Genomic DNA, 15,434 nt, shown 5'->3' with positions numbered 1-15,434 from the left:
GGGGGTGCACAGCCTAGAGTATCCAGTCACTGGAAAGTGGGCGGGGCAGTAAAAGTGACTGGTCACTGAGGGGACAGGAAGGGGCAGGGACCGGTCACTTGGGGGTGCACAGCCTAGAGTATCTAGTCACTGGAAAGTGGGCGGGGCAATAAAAGTGACTGGTCACTGAGGGGACAGGAAGGGGCAGGGACCGGTCACTTGGTGGTGCACAGCCTAGAGTATCTAGTCACTGGAGAGGGGGCGGGGCAGTAAAAGTGACTGGTAACTGAGGGGACAGGAAGGGGCAGGGACCGGTCACTTGGGGGTGCACAGCCTAGAGTATCTGAGTATCCAGTCACTGGAAAGTGGGCGGGGCAGTAAAAGTGACTGGTCACTGAGGGGACAGGAAGGGGCAGGGACCGGTCACTTGGGGGTGCACAGCCTAGAGTATCTGAGTATCCAGTCACTGGAAAGTGGGCGGGGCAGTAAGAGTGATTGGTCACTGAGGGGACAGGAAGGGGCAGGGACCGGTCACTTGGGGGTGCACAGCCTAGAGTATCTAGTCACTGGAGAGGGGGCGGGGCAGTAAAAGTGACTGGTAACTGAGGGGACAGGAAGGGGCAGGGACCGGTCACTTGGGGGTGCACAGCCTAGAGTATCTAGTCACTGAAGAGGGGGCAGGGCAGTAAGAGTGACTGGTCACTGAGGGGACAGGAAGGGTCAGGGACCGGTCACTTGGGTGTGCACAGCCTAGAGTATCTGAGTATCCAGTCACTGGAAAGTGGGCGGGGCAGTAAAAGTGACTGGTCACTGAGGGGACAGGAAGGGTCAGGGACCGGTCACTTGGGGGTGCACAGCCTAGAGTATCTAGTCACTGAAGAGGGGGCAGGGCAGTAAGAGTGACTGGTCACTGAGGGGACAGGAAGGGGCAGGGACCGGTCACTTGGGGGTGCACAGCCTAGAGTATCTAGTCACTGAAGAGGGGGCAGGGCAGTAAGAGTGACTGGTCACTGAGGGGACAGGAAGGGGCAGGGACCGGTCACTTGGGGGTGCACAGCCTAGAGTATCTAGTCACTGAAGAGGGGGCAGGGCAGTAAGAGTGACTGGTCACTGAGGGGACAGGAAGGGGCAGGGACCGGTCACTTGGGGGTGCACAGCCTAGAGTATCTTGTCACTGGAGAGGGGGTGGGGCAGTAAGAGTGACTGGTCACTGAGGGGACAGGAAGGGGCAGGGACCGGTCACTTGGAGGTGCACAGCCTAGGGTATCTAGTCACTGGAGAGGGGGCGGGGCAGTAAGAGTGATTGGTCACTGAGGGGAGAGGAAGGGGTAGATGTAGGAGTGACCGGTCACTTGGGGGTGCACGGCTAAGAGAACCAGTCACCAGTCGCTGTACATTACGGCACATGATAATAATAACTGAGCTGGCTATACCCATCCGGCACTGTCCCTGTAGACACTCCACATGTTCCCAGAGGTCGGCACAGGAGCGAGGGCACTTGTTGGCACATGCCATCTTGGAGGCCTTCCCGCGGTCCTCGCAATTCTCTCCTTTGGAAGAAGAAAAGTCAGAAAAGCTTGCATAGGAGCGGCTATTAAGCCAAGCCGAATTTCCAATTCTCCAGACACCTACCTGGGCAGGCCGCCGTGTTACAGCTCTCAGACTGAAAGCGGGCACCCTGGCACTGGGTCACGTCTATGGGGTGATAAACATGGCGCCATCTAGAGCGGAAACCACCACTGCAGGGCTCCCGGCAGGGACTCCATTCCCCCCACTCCTTCCAGACGCACAGATCTGAGACAAAGATGGTGGACATCAGAGGCCAGTTCATATTAATCCACCCCATCCCCCAAGGGATACCCACCATCACAGATCCCCCGGTCGGGGCAAAGCCTCTCCTGGGTCAGCTCCCCTCTACAAGATGGAGACTCTCCGCTCCATGGGAAGCCGGTCCTGGCATTCAGGCAGATCCGGTGTCGGTACTGGGCAGAGTAGAAAGATGGCGGTATGGAGTCATTGTGAGGTGACGGGATGCAGCGACTACACGGCGTCCACTCCGACCATTCGCTGAGAAATGCTTCACCTGTGTAAGACACGCCCAACATGTCAGACGAATCGCATAATCGCATGAAGAGAGAACCGAACAACAAAATGATCCAACCAGTGCCGGGACTAGGTCATCCAGCGCCCAGGGCAAAGATGCTAAAGTGTGCCCCTTATCCGGTTCATAATGTTTAGAGGATCCTACTCCCAGCGGTCATTTGCTTGTAAAAATCACTGCTGCTGTTAGCCTTGTAACAGAAGGAAGGTATCCTCATCCCTACAGTAAACCATTGTGCCCCAGAGCAGCTTCTCCTCCTGCCCACCCCTTGTCCTGGCCTTGGATCCAACATAAACCGGTGAACACATACTGTACATTCTGTGATATGAGTCAAACAACAACCACTTCTTCCCATCACCACCATAGAGAGGACTTCATGAAGCCCCATGACCTCTGCCCAGTGCTCCTTCTATATATTACATACAGAGCAGAGAGCGACCATCTCTACCCATCCAACTTGGTGCATTCTCCTGCCCCTGAGGAAGTGTGGTTCTACATGAAACAGGTCAGTTATGTCCACTCTTAGTCTAAAGAGCTGGTTAAAGGGGCCACACCGCCCCATCATAGAATACAGAACCTCTATATCTGTAAGCTCCATGAAGTCCGTGCAGGCTGTGAACTCGGGCTCCAAGGCATAGCTTCCCATTCCTTATAGCACACCAGCCAATGAGCTTTTCTGTAGGCTTTGGGGAGTGGCCAGTCACAAAACTTACCTTCACAGTTTTGTCTGTTACACTGCAGCTCCCCCTGGTGACAGACGCTGGAAAGACATAACAAAGACGGTTACCTCCAAGTCATGTGACCTAAAAATATTGCAAATCAAAGGCTAATTGTACAATGGAATTCAGACGTACTAAAGTTTGTTTGTGGTCCTCCAGGTCTTGTGATCTGGAGGACCACAAATGGGATGGATATGGTGCCATTCAGCAGAGGTCTGCCATACATAAAAAGTGGCCCCTTCCTTGATTTAGTGGCCATGGCCCCTCCCATGACAGAGCCTATGTACAGACAGTTACGTGTTCCTATATATAATGTGTGGTATTTGGTGCTAGTCCTACACCCAACCACGGGTGACCATTTTTCAGAGGATCAGACTCACCACTCTCTGCAGCCAAGACGGACGGTGCCGCCCAGGGCCAGAAACGCCATCCCATCATGAGACGTGTATGGACAGCCACACTCCAGCGGACGGACACATTCGCCATTCTGCTCTACGAAACCCTGAGAGGACATGAGAGAGATTATCACACATTCCATAGAATAGGGACTCACAGGAACCTTCCCTACTGGCCACAGATTTACATAAAGATACCAAACCAAGGTGGAGTCACCACAAATGGAATGGATATTCTGAGACCCATATGGCCCCAACTGAGTGGTGGGATTCAGCCGATTCGCACCGGTTCCACAGAACCGGTTACTAAATTTTTGGAAGTTCACAGAACCGTCTTGTGAGTTGTGACCATCACCATCTGTATATCATCCTCCTGATCCACTGACCGCTCTGCTGCTCTCTCTGTCCCCTGTCGGCGCTGTCTCTCTGCAGGGAGGTGGCCGGAGCCCACACACTGCACTGGTTGCTAGGCTAGAGCCGCTTAGCGTCTAGCAACCAGTGACGTCACCCCTTTCTCCTCCAGGCCGCCACCTCCCAGACAGTCCCCGATTCCCCGCCTATTACAATTTGGCTCTAGTAGGAAAGGGTGGACCCGGGGCGCAGAGCAGTGCACCCCGAGACCACCCACTGTGTGAAAATAGCGAATGAAAATTCGCTATTGTCACACGGATCCTCCTCCTCCTCGGCCAATGCCATTGGCCGAGGAGGAGGCGGGACGCGGGAGGACTCGAGGAGACGCGGGGACTGAAGAGAAGAAGCCGCCGCTACAACAGGTAAGTCAAGTGCACTAGTTTGGGGGGCTTGGCAAGTTGGCACGCTGTTCACTCTGCATTGAAGGGGGCACGATGATCTCTGCATTAAAGTGGGCACGATGATCTCTCCATTGAAGGGGGCACGATGATCTCTGCATTGAAGGGGGCATGATGATCTCTGCATTGAAGGGGGCACGCAGCACGCTGGTCTCTGCATTGAAGAGGGCACGAATGATGATCTCTGCATTGAAGGGGGCACGATGATCTCTGCATTGAAGGGGAAACGATGATCTCTGCATTGAAGGGGGGCACGCAGCACGCTAGTCTCTGCATTGAAAGGGGGCACGAATGATGATCTCTGCATTGAAGGGGGCACGCAGCACGCTGGTCTATGCATTGAAGGGGGCACGAATGATGATCTCTGCATTGAAGGGGGCACGCCGCACGCTGGTCTCTGCATTGAAAGGGGGCACGCTTGTCACTGTGCATTGAAAGGGGGCACGCTGGTCATTCTACATTGAAAGGGGGCATGCTGGTCTCTGCATTGAAAGGGGGCACGCTTGTCACTGTGCATTGAAAGGGGGCACGCTGGTCATTCTGCATTGAAAGGGGGCACACTCGTCACTGTGCATTGAAAGTCGGAACTGGTTACTAAAATTTTTGAATCCCACCACTGGCCCAACCCAGATAGTGAGGGCCCAACCTTCATCTGGCCACTCTCCAGTACTAGTCCTGCACCCACCCCTCTGGAACTGAACACAGACCCAACACTCACCGGAAGGCAGTAACAGCCGGGCTGGCAGGTGGACACATTGCGGCAAATCTCCGGCGATAACCGGGAGGAACAAAGGCTGGCACATGGAGAACCACATGGGCTGAATACAAATGGAGGCTGACAGCTGGACTCTGAGACAAGAGAGAGGAACAAATATCAGATTAGACAACAGGGGAATCATATATGTGGTTATTTCATAGTGGATCTCCGCCATCTTGGAGGAAATATTGAACATATGAGGAGTCCTAGTCACCCCAGTATGAACGGTTCATTGGAAAATGTGGTTGTTTGGTGGACATCAGGTGTGAGGGTGATGGATTCTCACCTGAGCACTGTGACAGGTCACATGTCCTAACTTCACTCCCTAGCTTGTCACATGCGTCAACATTTGGCCCCCGAGGCTCCCTGTAGCGGTGCTGGAGGGCGGAGTGACATGAACACTCTGACCAATTACTCCACTGGCCCCAGAAGCAGCTTCCTGCAAGAGACACACAGAACATGGAATACACCTGTGACCGCATGGAACACGTATGACTGGACAGAAAAAGTAAATATTTTCCAATGTCTGATACAGGTGATGTTCCCACACTCACCTTCACATGGCTGCAGGTAACACACCGCGGTCTCCACACGCTCAGTGCTGTTACATGCCACATCCAGGGATTCAGCTCCATGACAGTCGCACCGCCAAGTCCGGCTGCTAATTCCAGTGCCACAGCTTCTGGAACACTGACTCCACTCCGACCAGCCACACCGGCTGCTGCCTGAAAGGAGCACAGACACATCAGGATGAACTCTTCCAGCCAAGTAATGGAATACCATAGGCAGTAATAATGGCTATATACAACAAGAGCCATCTTTAGAAATCATGGGGACCCATACAACCTACCGTGAGGCCCCCCAGACCAGTAGATACGTAGGGCTGAAACATAGTAATTGCGGTAATCCCGGGACTGGGGCACCCACAGTCTCTGCTCACCCACCTAATGGCCATCACAAACACTTGGGTATGCATAGGGCTGCCCTGATCTTCCAGAACATGGGCCAAATGGGCGAGCTCTTTGACAAGAGGACAATGTGCTGCATGGACCATTCAACAGGGGAAAGTAGCAGACAAACTCAAGTGTGGGAAGCTGGTGAGGGATTTTTTCAGCTTTGTTGGCCTTTATTGTGCCATTAGTGGGCACCAGCTGGTGGGTTTCAGGCCACTTTCACCTGCCAACAATTGCAAGCCCTCCTGATCCAGCTCAATCTCACCTGTGGTGAGTAAGGTAGGAAGAGGACCATTCACAGATCTCATCAATATGAGAATTCATCCTTCCAAGCCCAACCCAGGCCTCCCTGATAAATTCACTAAGCCTAGGCCTGGTACGGAAGTACCAAAGCAAAGGGACAGTCTCTTGCAGAAAGTGGAAGACTTTGGCAGTGCTTTGCAGCATTGGAACATCTATTGTATAAGATCTCCTCTCACTATACTCTCTTCACATCCATACCTCTTTCAAGTATAGGTGGAGATATTGGGGGGCTGAGGGAGGATAGGTACACATCTCACCTTTCACCATTCTCATTAATACACGAGAAGGAGAAACTCCATTGTTTTCAATTCTCCTACACCAGGGGTCTCCAAACTGTGGGCCGAGGGCAGGATGCGGCACTTTGCTTGCCTTTCTCCGGCCCTTGGGGCCCTATTTCTCCCACTAACACCATCGATGGGGCCCTATTTCTCCCACTAACACCATCGATGGGGCCCTATTTCTCCCACTGACCTTAACAATGGAACATAATTCCTCCCACTGACACCAATGATGAGGCACTATTCCTCCCACTGACACCAATGATGAGGCACTATTCCTCCCACTGACACCAATGATGGGACACTATTCCTCCCACTGACACCAATGATGAGGCACTATTCCTCCCACTGACACCAATGATGGGGCACTATTGCTCCCACTGACACCAATGATGGGACACTATTCCTCCCACTGACACCAATGATGGGACACTATTCCTTCCACTGACATCAATGATGAGGCACTATTCCTCCCACTGACACCAATGATGGGGCACTATTCCTCCCACTGACACCAATGATGGGGCACTATTCCTCCCACGGACACCAATGATGGGACACTATTCCTCCCACTGACACCAATGATGGGACACTATTCCTCCCACTGACACCAATGATGAGACACTATTCCTCCCACTGATAGCAATGATGGGACACTATTCCTCCCACTGACACCAATGATGGGGCACTATTCCTCCCACTGACACCAATGATGAGACACTATTCCTCCCACTGACACCAATGATGGGGCACTATTCCTCCCACTGAAACCAATGATGGGACACTATTCCTTCTACTGACACCAATGATGGGGCACTATTACTCCCACTGACACCACCAATGGGGCACTATTCCTCCCACTGACACTAACAATTGGGCACTATTCCTCTAATACCAAAATAGGCATTGTTTACTCCCACTGAGCATAGTCCGGCCCCCCTAAATTCTGAAGCGGAAAAGAAATTGCTTTTTTCTCCTCAGTCTTTACACAGGAAAAGGAGGGGTACACTGACCATGACTGTATGGGGTACACTGACCATGACGGTTTGGTTAGCAGTACTTCACAGGTCTTGCCGCTATGGCTAACAGAGGGTGAAATCAGGGAAAGTCTGGATAAAATTAACACAAACAAATCACCAGGCCCGGATGGCGTACATCCGAGAGTACTCAAAGAACTTAGTAAAACTATATCTAGACCACTGTTCCTGATCTTTGCTGACAGTATTATGACAGGAAATGTACCAGGGGATTGGAGGAAAGCTAACATGGTACCGATATTCAAAAAAGGGCAGAGGCATGTCCCGGAAAATTATAGGCCGGTCAGTCTAACATCGATAGTATGTAAACTTCTGGAGGGGATGATAAGGGACTATATCGTAGAGTTTGCTAAAGATAACAACATCATCAGCAGTAATCAGCACGAGTTTACAAATGGGTGTTCTTGTCAAACCAATCTCTTAACATTCTACGAGGAGGTGAGCTGTGAGCTAGATAGGGGGAGACCAGCGGATGTGGTGTACTTGGATTTCGCTAAGGCTTTTGATACAGTTCCCCACAAGCGCTTAATTTATAAAATAAGGTCTGCAGGCATCGACAGCAGGGTTTGCTCTTGGATACGGAACTGGCTAAAAGGCCGTGTCCAAAGGGTGGTAATAAACAGCGCATACTCAGACTGGTCTGGGGTGGTAAGTGGGGTCCCCCAAGGCTCAGTCCTGGGACCAACCTTGTTCAATTTATTCATAAACAGCATTGAGGACGGGATCAGTAGTTCAATATCAGTTTTTGCAGATGACACAAAATTGGGCAGGGCAATAACTGCACAGCATGAAGCAGATATCCTACAGAATGACCTGGACAAAATAACGGAGTGGGCAACGACATGGCAAATGAGGTTTAATGTGGAGAAGTGGAAGGTTTTGCACTTGGGGACTAAAAACATAAAAACACAATACACGTTAGGAGGGGAACCCTTGGGGGAATCAAAAATGGAGAAAGATCTGGGAGTCTTGGTTGATGATAGATTAGGCAACAGCATGCAATGTCAAGTGGCAGCTGCCAAAGCCAGCAGAATATTGGCATGCATAAAGAAAGGGATGTATTCCAGAGATAAGACTATAATCCTTCCACTTTATAAAACTCTGGTCCGACCGCATCTGGAGTATTCTGTCCAGTTCTGGTCGCCAGTCCTCAGGAGGGATGTGTTGGAGCTGGAGAGAGTCCAGAGAAGGGCAACGAAACTGATTAGGGGATTGGAGGACCTTAATTATGAAGAGCGTCTGCAATCACTTGATTTATTCTCCCTGGAGAAGAGACGCCTGAGAGGGGACATGATAGCAATTTATAAATATCTCAATGGTGATCTCAGCATAGAAAAAAAGCTATTCAGTCGCAAGGATTGCATGAGGACTCAAGGGCAGACAATGCGATTACCAAACCAGAGGGAGGAGGGTGAGGTGGACCTCATGTTACAGATAGGATTGGCAGCAAGGATGGGAAATGTCATTATAATGGGGGACTTTAATTATCCTGATATAGACTGGGCAGAAGGAACCGCGCACTCAGCCAAGGCTCGGCAGTTCCTAAATGTTTTGCAGGACAATTTCATGGGTCAGATGGTGAATGCACCGACAAGAAACAATGCGGTACTTGACCTACTGATTACCAACAATACAGACCTGCTCACGGATATAGAAATACGGGACAACTTAGGGAACAGTGACCATAGGTCAATTGGTTTCAGTATTAATTACAGTAATAGGAAACACAAGGGTAATATAAGGACAATGAATTTCAAAAGAGCCAATTTCCCTAAACTGCGCTCGCTGCTAGAAAATATCCAATGGGATAGAACCCTGGGAACAAAGAACACGGAGGAAAAATGGGAGTGCTTCAAGAGCATACTTAACAAGGGGGTGGGCCAGTGCATTCCACAGGGAAATAAATTTAAAAGAGCAAAACTAAACCCTGGGTGGCTAAACTCCAACATAAAAATGTATATTAGAGCTAAAGAAAAGGCCTTCAAAAAATACAAGACTGAGGGGTCATTGGCAGCATTTAAGCATTACAAAGAGTGTAATAAGAAATGTAAAGATGAAATCAGGGTGGCTAAAATAGAACGCGAGAGACATATAGCAGAGGAGAGTAAAAAGAAACCCCAATAAGTTCTTTAAGTATATAAACAGTAAGAAAGCGAGGCCAGAACACATTGGCCCCATAAAAGATGATAAAGGAAAAATGGCCACTGAGGACAGAGAAAAGGCGGAAGTGTTAAATAATTTCTTTTCTTCAGTCTTCACAAAGGAATCGGGGGGCTACACGAACCCCGCTTGTAAGGCCGAACTAAATAATACACCTCAGGAAGTGCCGCCATGGCTAACAGAGGATAGACTTAGAGCTAAACTAGAGAAACTTAACATAAATAAATCCCCGGGACCGGATGGCTTGCACCCGAGGGTTCTAAATGAGCTCAGTCAGGTGATTGCCAGACCATTATTCTTGGTCTTTAAGGATAGTTTACAGACAGGTATGGTGCCAGCTGATTGGAAAAAAGCCAACGTGGTACCAATATTTAAAAAGGGGCCGAGATATATCCCGGGTAACTATAGGCCGGTCAGCCTCACATCAGTAGTCTGCAAAATTTTGGAGGGGATGATAAGGGACCACATACAAGACTTTAGTAATGAAAACGGTATTATAAGTAGTAATCAGCATGGATTCATGAAAAATCGTTCATGCCAAACCAATCTATTAACCTTCTACGATGAAGTGAGCTGCCACTTAGATAAAGGTAAGCCTGTGGATGTGGTGTATCTGGATAAAGGAAGGTCTGTGGATGTGGTGTATCTGGATAAAGGAAGGTCTGTGGATGTGGTGTATCTGGATAAAGGAAGGCCTGTGGATGTGGTGTATCTGGACTTTGCAAAGGCCTTTGACACCGTTCCCCACAAACGCTTACTGTACAAACTAAGGAAGGTAGGTATGGACCATAAGGTGAGTACCTGGATAGAGAACTGGCTCCAGGGGAGAGTACAGAGGGTGGTGATTAATGGGGAGTACTCGGATTGGGCGGGTGTGGAAAGTGGGGTCCCCCAGGGTTCTGTCCTGGGACCAATCCTGTTTAATTTATTCATAAATGATCTAGAGGAGGGGATATCTAGTACAATCTCAGTATTTGCAGATGATACTAAATTAGGCATGCCAATATCTTCTATGCAGGATGTGGAAATCTTGCAAGCAGACCTGAACAAAATAACGGGGTGGGCAACTACATGGCAGATGAGATTTAATGTAGAAAAATGTAAAGTAATGCACTTGGGGGCCAGAAACCAGAAAGCAAGCTACTCACTAGGGGGGGAACCTCTGGGTGAGTCTAGGATGGAAAGGGACCTGGGGGTACTGGTAGACAACAGGCTTGGAAGTGGCATGCAATGCCAAGCCGCTGCAAGCAAAGCCAACAGAATACTGGGTTGTATAAAAAAGGGGATTCACTCCAGAAATAAAGAGATTATTCTTCCACTCTACAAGACTCTGGTCCGGCCACATCTGGAGTATGCTGTCCAGTTCTGGGCACCGGTCCTCAGGAAGGATGTGCTGGAACTGGAGAAAGTCCAGAGAAGGGCAACAAAAATAATTAGGGGGATGGAGGACATCAGCTATGAGGAAAGACTACAAGCACTGAACTTATTCTCTCTGGAGAAGAGACGCTTGAGGGGGGATATGATATCAATGTACAAATACTGTACTGGTGACCCTAGCATAAGGAACAAACTATTTAGAGTAAGGGAATACAATAAGACACGTGGCCACTCACTAAAACTAGAGGAAAGGCGGTTTAACCTTAAAGTGCGAAAGGGGTTCTTCACTGTAAGAGCGGTAAGGATGTGGAATTCTCTTCCGCAAGCAGTCGTATCAGCGGGGAGCATTGATAGTTTCAAAAAACTATTGGATGGACACCTTAAAGACCACAACATACAGGGGTATACAATGTACGGTTAAAAGCAAACACACACACATAGGTTGAACTGGATGGACTTGTGTCTTTTTTCAGCCTCACTAACTATGTAACTATGTAACTATGTACTACATAGTTGATGGTGGATGTAAAAAAACTAGAGGAGAAACCTTTTAATCTCATGCAATGCAGGGGGTTCTTTACTGTTAGGGCTACAAGATTGTGGAATTCTCTACCACAAGAGGTGGTTTCTGCGGGAAGTGTGGTGGCTTTCAGAGACTCTTAGACGTACATCTCAAGGAGAAGAACATTCAGGGCTATGAGAGATGATTACAGCCACACACACCTACACAGGGGGAACTGGATGGACTATTGTCTTTATTCAACCTCAACTACTATGTATGTAACTATGTAACTATGAAGGACAGTAAACTGTCCCTTGGTAAGTTTGGAGACCTCTGTCATACATGATTGAATGTTTAAAGAGGATGCAGATTCCATTCACTTCACACTTTAGTAAATCAGGCCCTTCGTCTTATGTAGAGAACAGATGGTAACATGGTGGACAGCTCACCTTCACAGTGCTGGTTGGTACAGTTTCGCCTCTCGGTGTCTGGGCCTTCGCAGTCAGAACCATTGTTACGTGGCGGGGGGTTGATACAGGCACGACTGCGGATCTGGACAGCAGCACCACATGTGGTTGGACAGTCAGACCATGGAGACCACGGTGTCCAGTCCCCATTCACTGAATATTGGAGAGAAGAGCAGAATTACACCCAGGATGGAATGTCTCTATTACTCAGATTATAAAGTGTGTAGAACAACCACTGGTAAGCATAGAGATCAAAGGCACCACATCCCATATATCGTATACATAGAAAAACAAAGTTTTTGGAATTTTAAGGAGCCAAAAACACGAACCACAATAAGTAAGATAAAAAGAATATTATATTTTATTGAAAACCATAAAAAAAACTATTTATTAAAAGACATTTGGTTCTATGTGTGTAAAACCAGCAAAATTACATTCATGTGGTCTGTACAGTACATGTAGTTACTTCAACTCGACATGTTCGCCACTCTCTGGCTTCCTCAGGAGTTTTATAAGTATTACTATTTATACCACTATAGTAAGAATCAAGGGCACCACATCCCGTATATAGTATATGTATATAGTATATATATATATATATGTATATGTATATAGTATATGTTTGGTGATTGTGTTTATTCTTTAATTACAGTGGTATAAACATTAGTACTTATACAATTCCTGAGGAAGCCAGAGAGTGGCGAAACATGTTGAGTTGAAGTAACTACATGTACTGACCACACATACGGTGCCTTAAAAAAATATACCTCTTGAAGTTTTCCACATTTCGTCATGTTACAACTACAATGTATTTTATTGGGATTTTATGTGATAGACCGACACAAAGTGGCCATAATTGTGAAGTGGAAGGAAAATGATAAATGATACAAATAAATCTGTGAAAGGTGTGGCTGCATTTGTATTCACCCCCCTTTACTCTGATACCCCGAACTAAAATCTAGTGGAACCAATTGCCTTCAGAAGTCACCTAATTAGTAAATAGAGTCCACCTGTGTGTAATGTAATCTCAGTATAAATACAGCTGTTCTGAGAAGCCCTCAGAGGTTTGTTAGAGAATCTTAGTGAACAATCAGCATCATGAAGGCCAAGGAACACACCAGACAGGTCAGGGATAAAGTTGTGGAGAAGTGTAAAGCAGGGTTAGGTTATAAAAAAATCTCCCAAGCTTTGAGCATCTCACAGAGCGCTGTTCAATCCATCATGGGAGAACTGCAACCCTACCAAGACATGGCCGTCCACCTAAACTGACCGGCTGGGCCCCTACCAAGACATGGCCGTCCACCTAAACTGACCGGCCGGGCCCCTACTAAGACATGGCTGTCCACCTAAACTGACCAGCCGGGCCCCTACCAAGACATGGCCGTCCACCTAAACTGACCAGCCGGGCCCCTACCAAGACATGGCTGTCCACCTAAACTGACCGGCCGGGCCCCTACCAAGACATGGCCGTCCACCTAAACTGACCGGCCGGGCAAGGAGAGTATTCATCAGAGAAGCAACCAAGAGGCCCATGGGAACTCTGGAGGAGCTGCAGAGATCCACAGCTCAGGTGGGAGAATCTGTCCACAGGACAACTATTAGTCGTGCGCTCCACAAATCTGCCCTTTATGGAAGAGTAAGAAGAAGAAAGCCATTGGTGGAAGAAAGCCATAAGAAGTCCTGTTTGCAGTTTGGGAGAAGCCATGTGGGGGACACAGCAAACATGTGGAAGAAGGAGCTCTGCTCAGAGGAGACCAAAATTACACTTTTTGGCCTAAAAGCAAAACGCTATGTGTGGGGGAAAACTAACACTGCACATCACCCTGAACACACCATCCCCACTGTGAAACATGGTGGTGACAGCATCATGGTGTGGGGATGGTTTTCTCCAGCACGGACAGGGAAGCTGGTCAGAGTTGATGGGAAGATGGATGGAGCCAAATACAGGACAATCTTAGAAGAAAAGACTTGAGACTGGGGCGGAGGTTCACCTTCCAGCAGGACAACGACCCGAAACATCCAGCCAGAGCTACAATGGAATGGTTTCATGTGTTAGAATGGCCCAGTCACAGTCCAGACCTAAATCACATTGAGAATCTGTGGCAAGACTTGAAAATTGCTGTTCACAGACGCTCTCCATCCAATCTGACAGAGCTTGAGATATTCTGCAAAGAAGAATGGGCAGAAATGTCCTCTCTAGATGTGCAAAGCTGGTAGAGACATCCCCAAAAAGACTTGCAGCTGTAATTGCAGGGAAAGGCGGTTCTACAAAGTATTGGCTCCGGGGGGTGAATACAAATGCAGCCACACTTTTCACAGATTTATTTGTATCATTTATCATTTTCCTTCCACTTCACAATTATGGCCACTTTGTGTCGGTCTATCACATAAAATTCCAATAAAATACATTTACGTTTTTGGTTGTAACATGAGAAAATGTGCGGAATTTTAGGGGGTGTGAATACTTTTTCAAGGCGCTGTATGTAACTTTGCTGGTTTTACACACAGAAGACTAAATGTCTTTTAATACATGTTTTTTAATTATGATGGTCAATAAAATATTCATTTTTTTTTCTTACAAATTGTGGTTCGTGTTTTTGGCACTTTTTTTTCTCAGGTTGGTGTTACTTCAGCACAACTGGGAGAACACAAATTACAACAGACAATAAAATGGGCCAAATTATATATAATGACAAAAGTCCAGTTGTTCTCCACAGCAACCAAACAGGTCTTATCAGATTTTTCTAGGTTGTTTACTGGATAAACAATGGTTTCATTTTCCATAAATTATGGGCACCATCGCCATACTGGAGGACCTGAGAGGGAAGGCATGGCTGACCTCACTGTGAGATTTCAGGAGTCACTCTGAGGAACTTCCAAGAGGAAAGAGGTGAGGACAACAGAGAGTATGAAGAGGTGGAGGACAGAGATAAGGAAGAGGAACCAGAAGAAGAGGAACCAGAAGAAGAGGAACCAGTAGAGGAGGAGGAACCAGAAGAAGAGGAACCAGTAGAGGAGGAGGAACCCGTAGAGGAGGAGGAACCAAAAGAAGAGGAACCAGTAGAGGAGGAGGAACCCGTAGAGGAGGAGGAACCAGAAGAAGAGGAACCAGTAGAGGAGGAGGAACCCGTAGAGGAGGATGAACCCGTAGAGGAGGAGGAACCAGAAGAAGAGGAACCAGTAGAGGAGGAGGAACCAGTAGAGGAGGAGGAACCAGAAGAATGCAAAGATGAAGACTAGGAGGAACGAGAAAAGGTAGAAGACTGAAATGGGTAAGAGAACCATGAAGAGAAAGAAACATTGATAAAGGAGCATAAGGAAGAGTGAGAAGAGGAATGGGAAGAGGAAGATGAAAAGGGATTGGAGGTAAAGGAATGAGAAGACAAACAAGAAAAGGAAGATGAAAAAGAATAGGAATTGGAAGAGAAAGAGGAATGAAAAAAGGTAGGGGAACCTAAGGAGGAAGAAGAAGATGAGAAGGAAGAACAATATGAGGAAGAGGAAGGAGAAGCTTTAAAGGAACAAGAAGAGAAATGAGAAGAAGAAAAAGGTCAAAGAAACAAGATAGGGGAAAAATAACCAAAAATATTAACAGAA

The 15,434-nt window shown here is 47.9% G+C and overlaps 1 protein-coding gene across 1 annotated transcript in view; it reads right to left on the bottom strand.

Annotated features, from left to right (window-relative positions):
- The window catches only part of LOC309556619 (SCO-spondin-like), a 204,513-nt gene that overhangs the window by 17,721 nt on the left and 171,358 nt on the right, over window positions 1–15,434 (bottom strand). The window contains exons 94-102 of the mRNA XM_082259053.1: window positions 11,820–11,990; window positions 5,315–5,485; window positions 5,047–5,199; window positions 4,722–4,852; window positions 3,180–3,301; window positions 2,794–2,840; window positions 1,844–2,062; window positions 1,612–1,773; window positions 1,413–1,529 (exon numbers count right to left, since the gene is read on the bottom strand). Of these exons, the coding sequence (XP_082115179.1) occupies window positions 1,413–1,529; window positions 1,612–1,773; window positions 1,844–2,062; window positions 2,794–2,840; window positions 3,180–3,301; window positions 4,722–4,852; window positions 5,047–5,199; window positions 5,315–5,485; window positions 11,820–11,990 (1,293 nt within the window). The remainder of the gene's footprint in view (window positions 1–1,412; window positions 1,530–1,611; window positions 1,774–1,843; window positions 2,063–2,793; window positions 2,841–3,179; window positions 3,302–4,721; window positions 4,853–5,046; window positions 5,200–5,314; window positions 5,486–11,819; window positions 11,991–15,434) is intronic.

Source organism: Pelophylax lessonae (genome assembly GCF_965119305.1).
Source record: "Pelophylax lessonae genome assembly, chromosome: 5".
NCBI lineage: Eukaryota > Metazoa > Chordata > Amphibia > Anura > Ranidae > Pelophylax > Pelophylax lessonae.
This window is presented reverse-complemented; position numbering and strand designations above follow the sequence as displayed.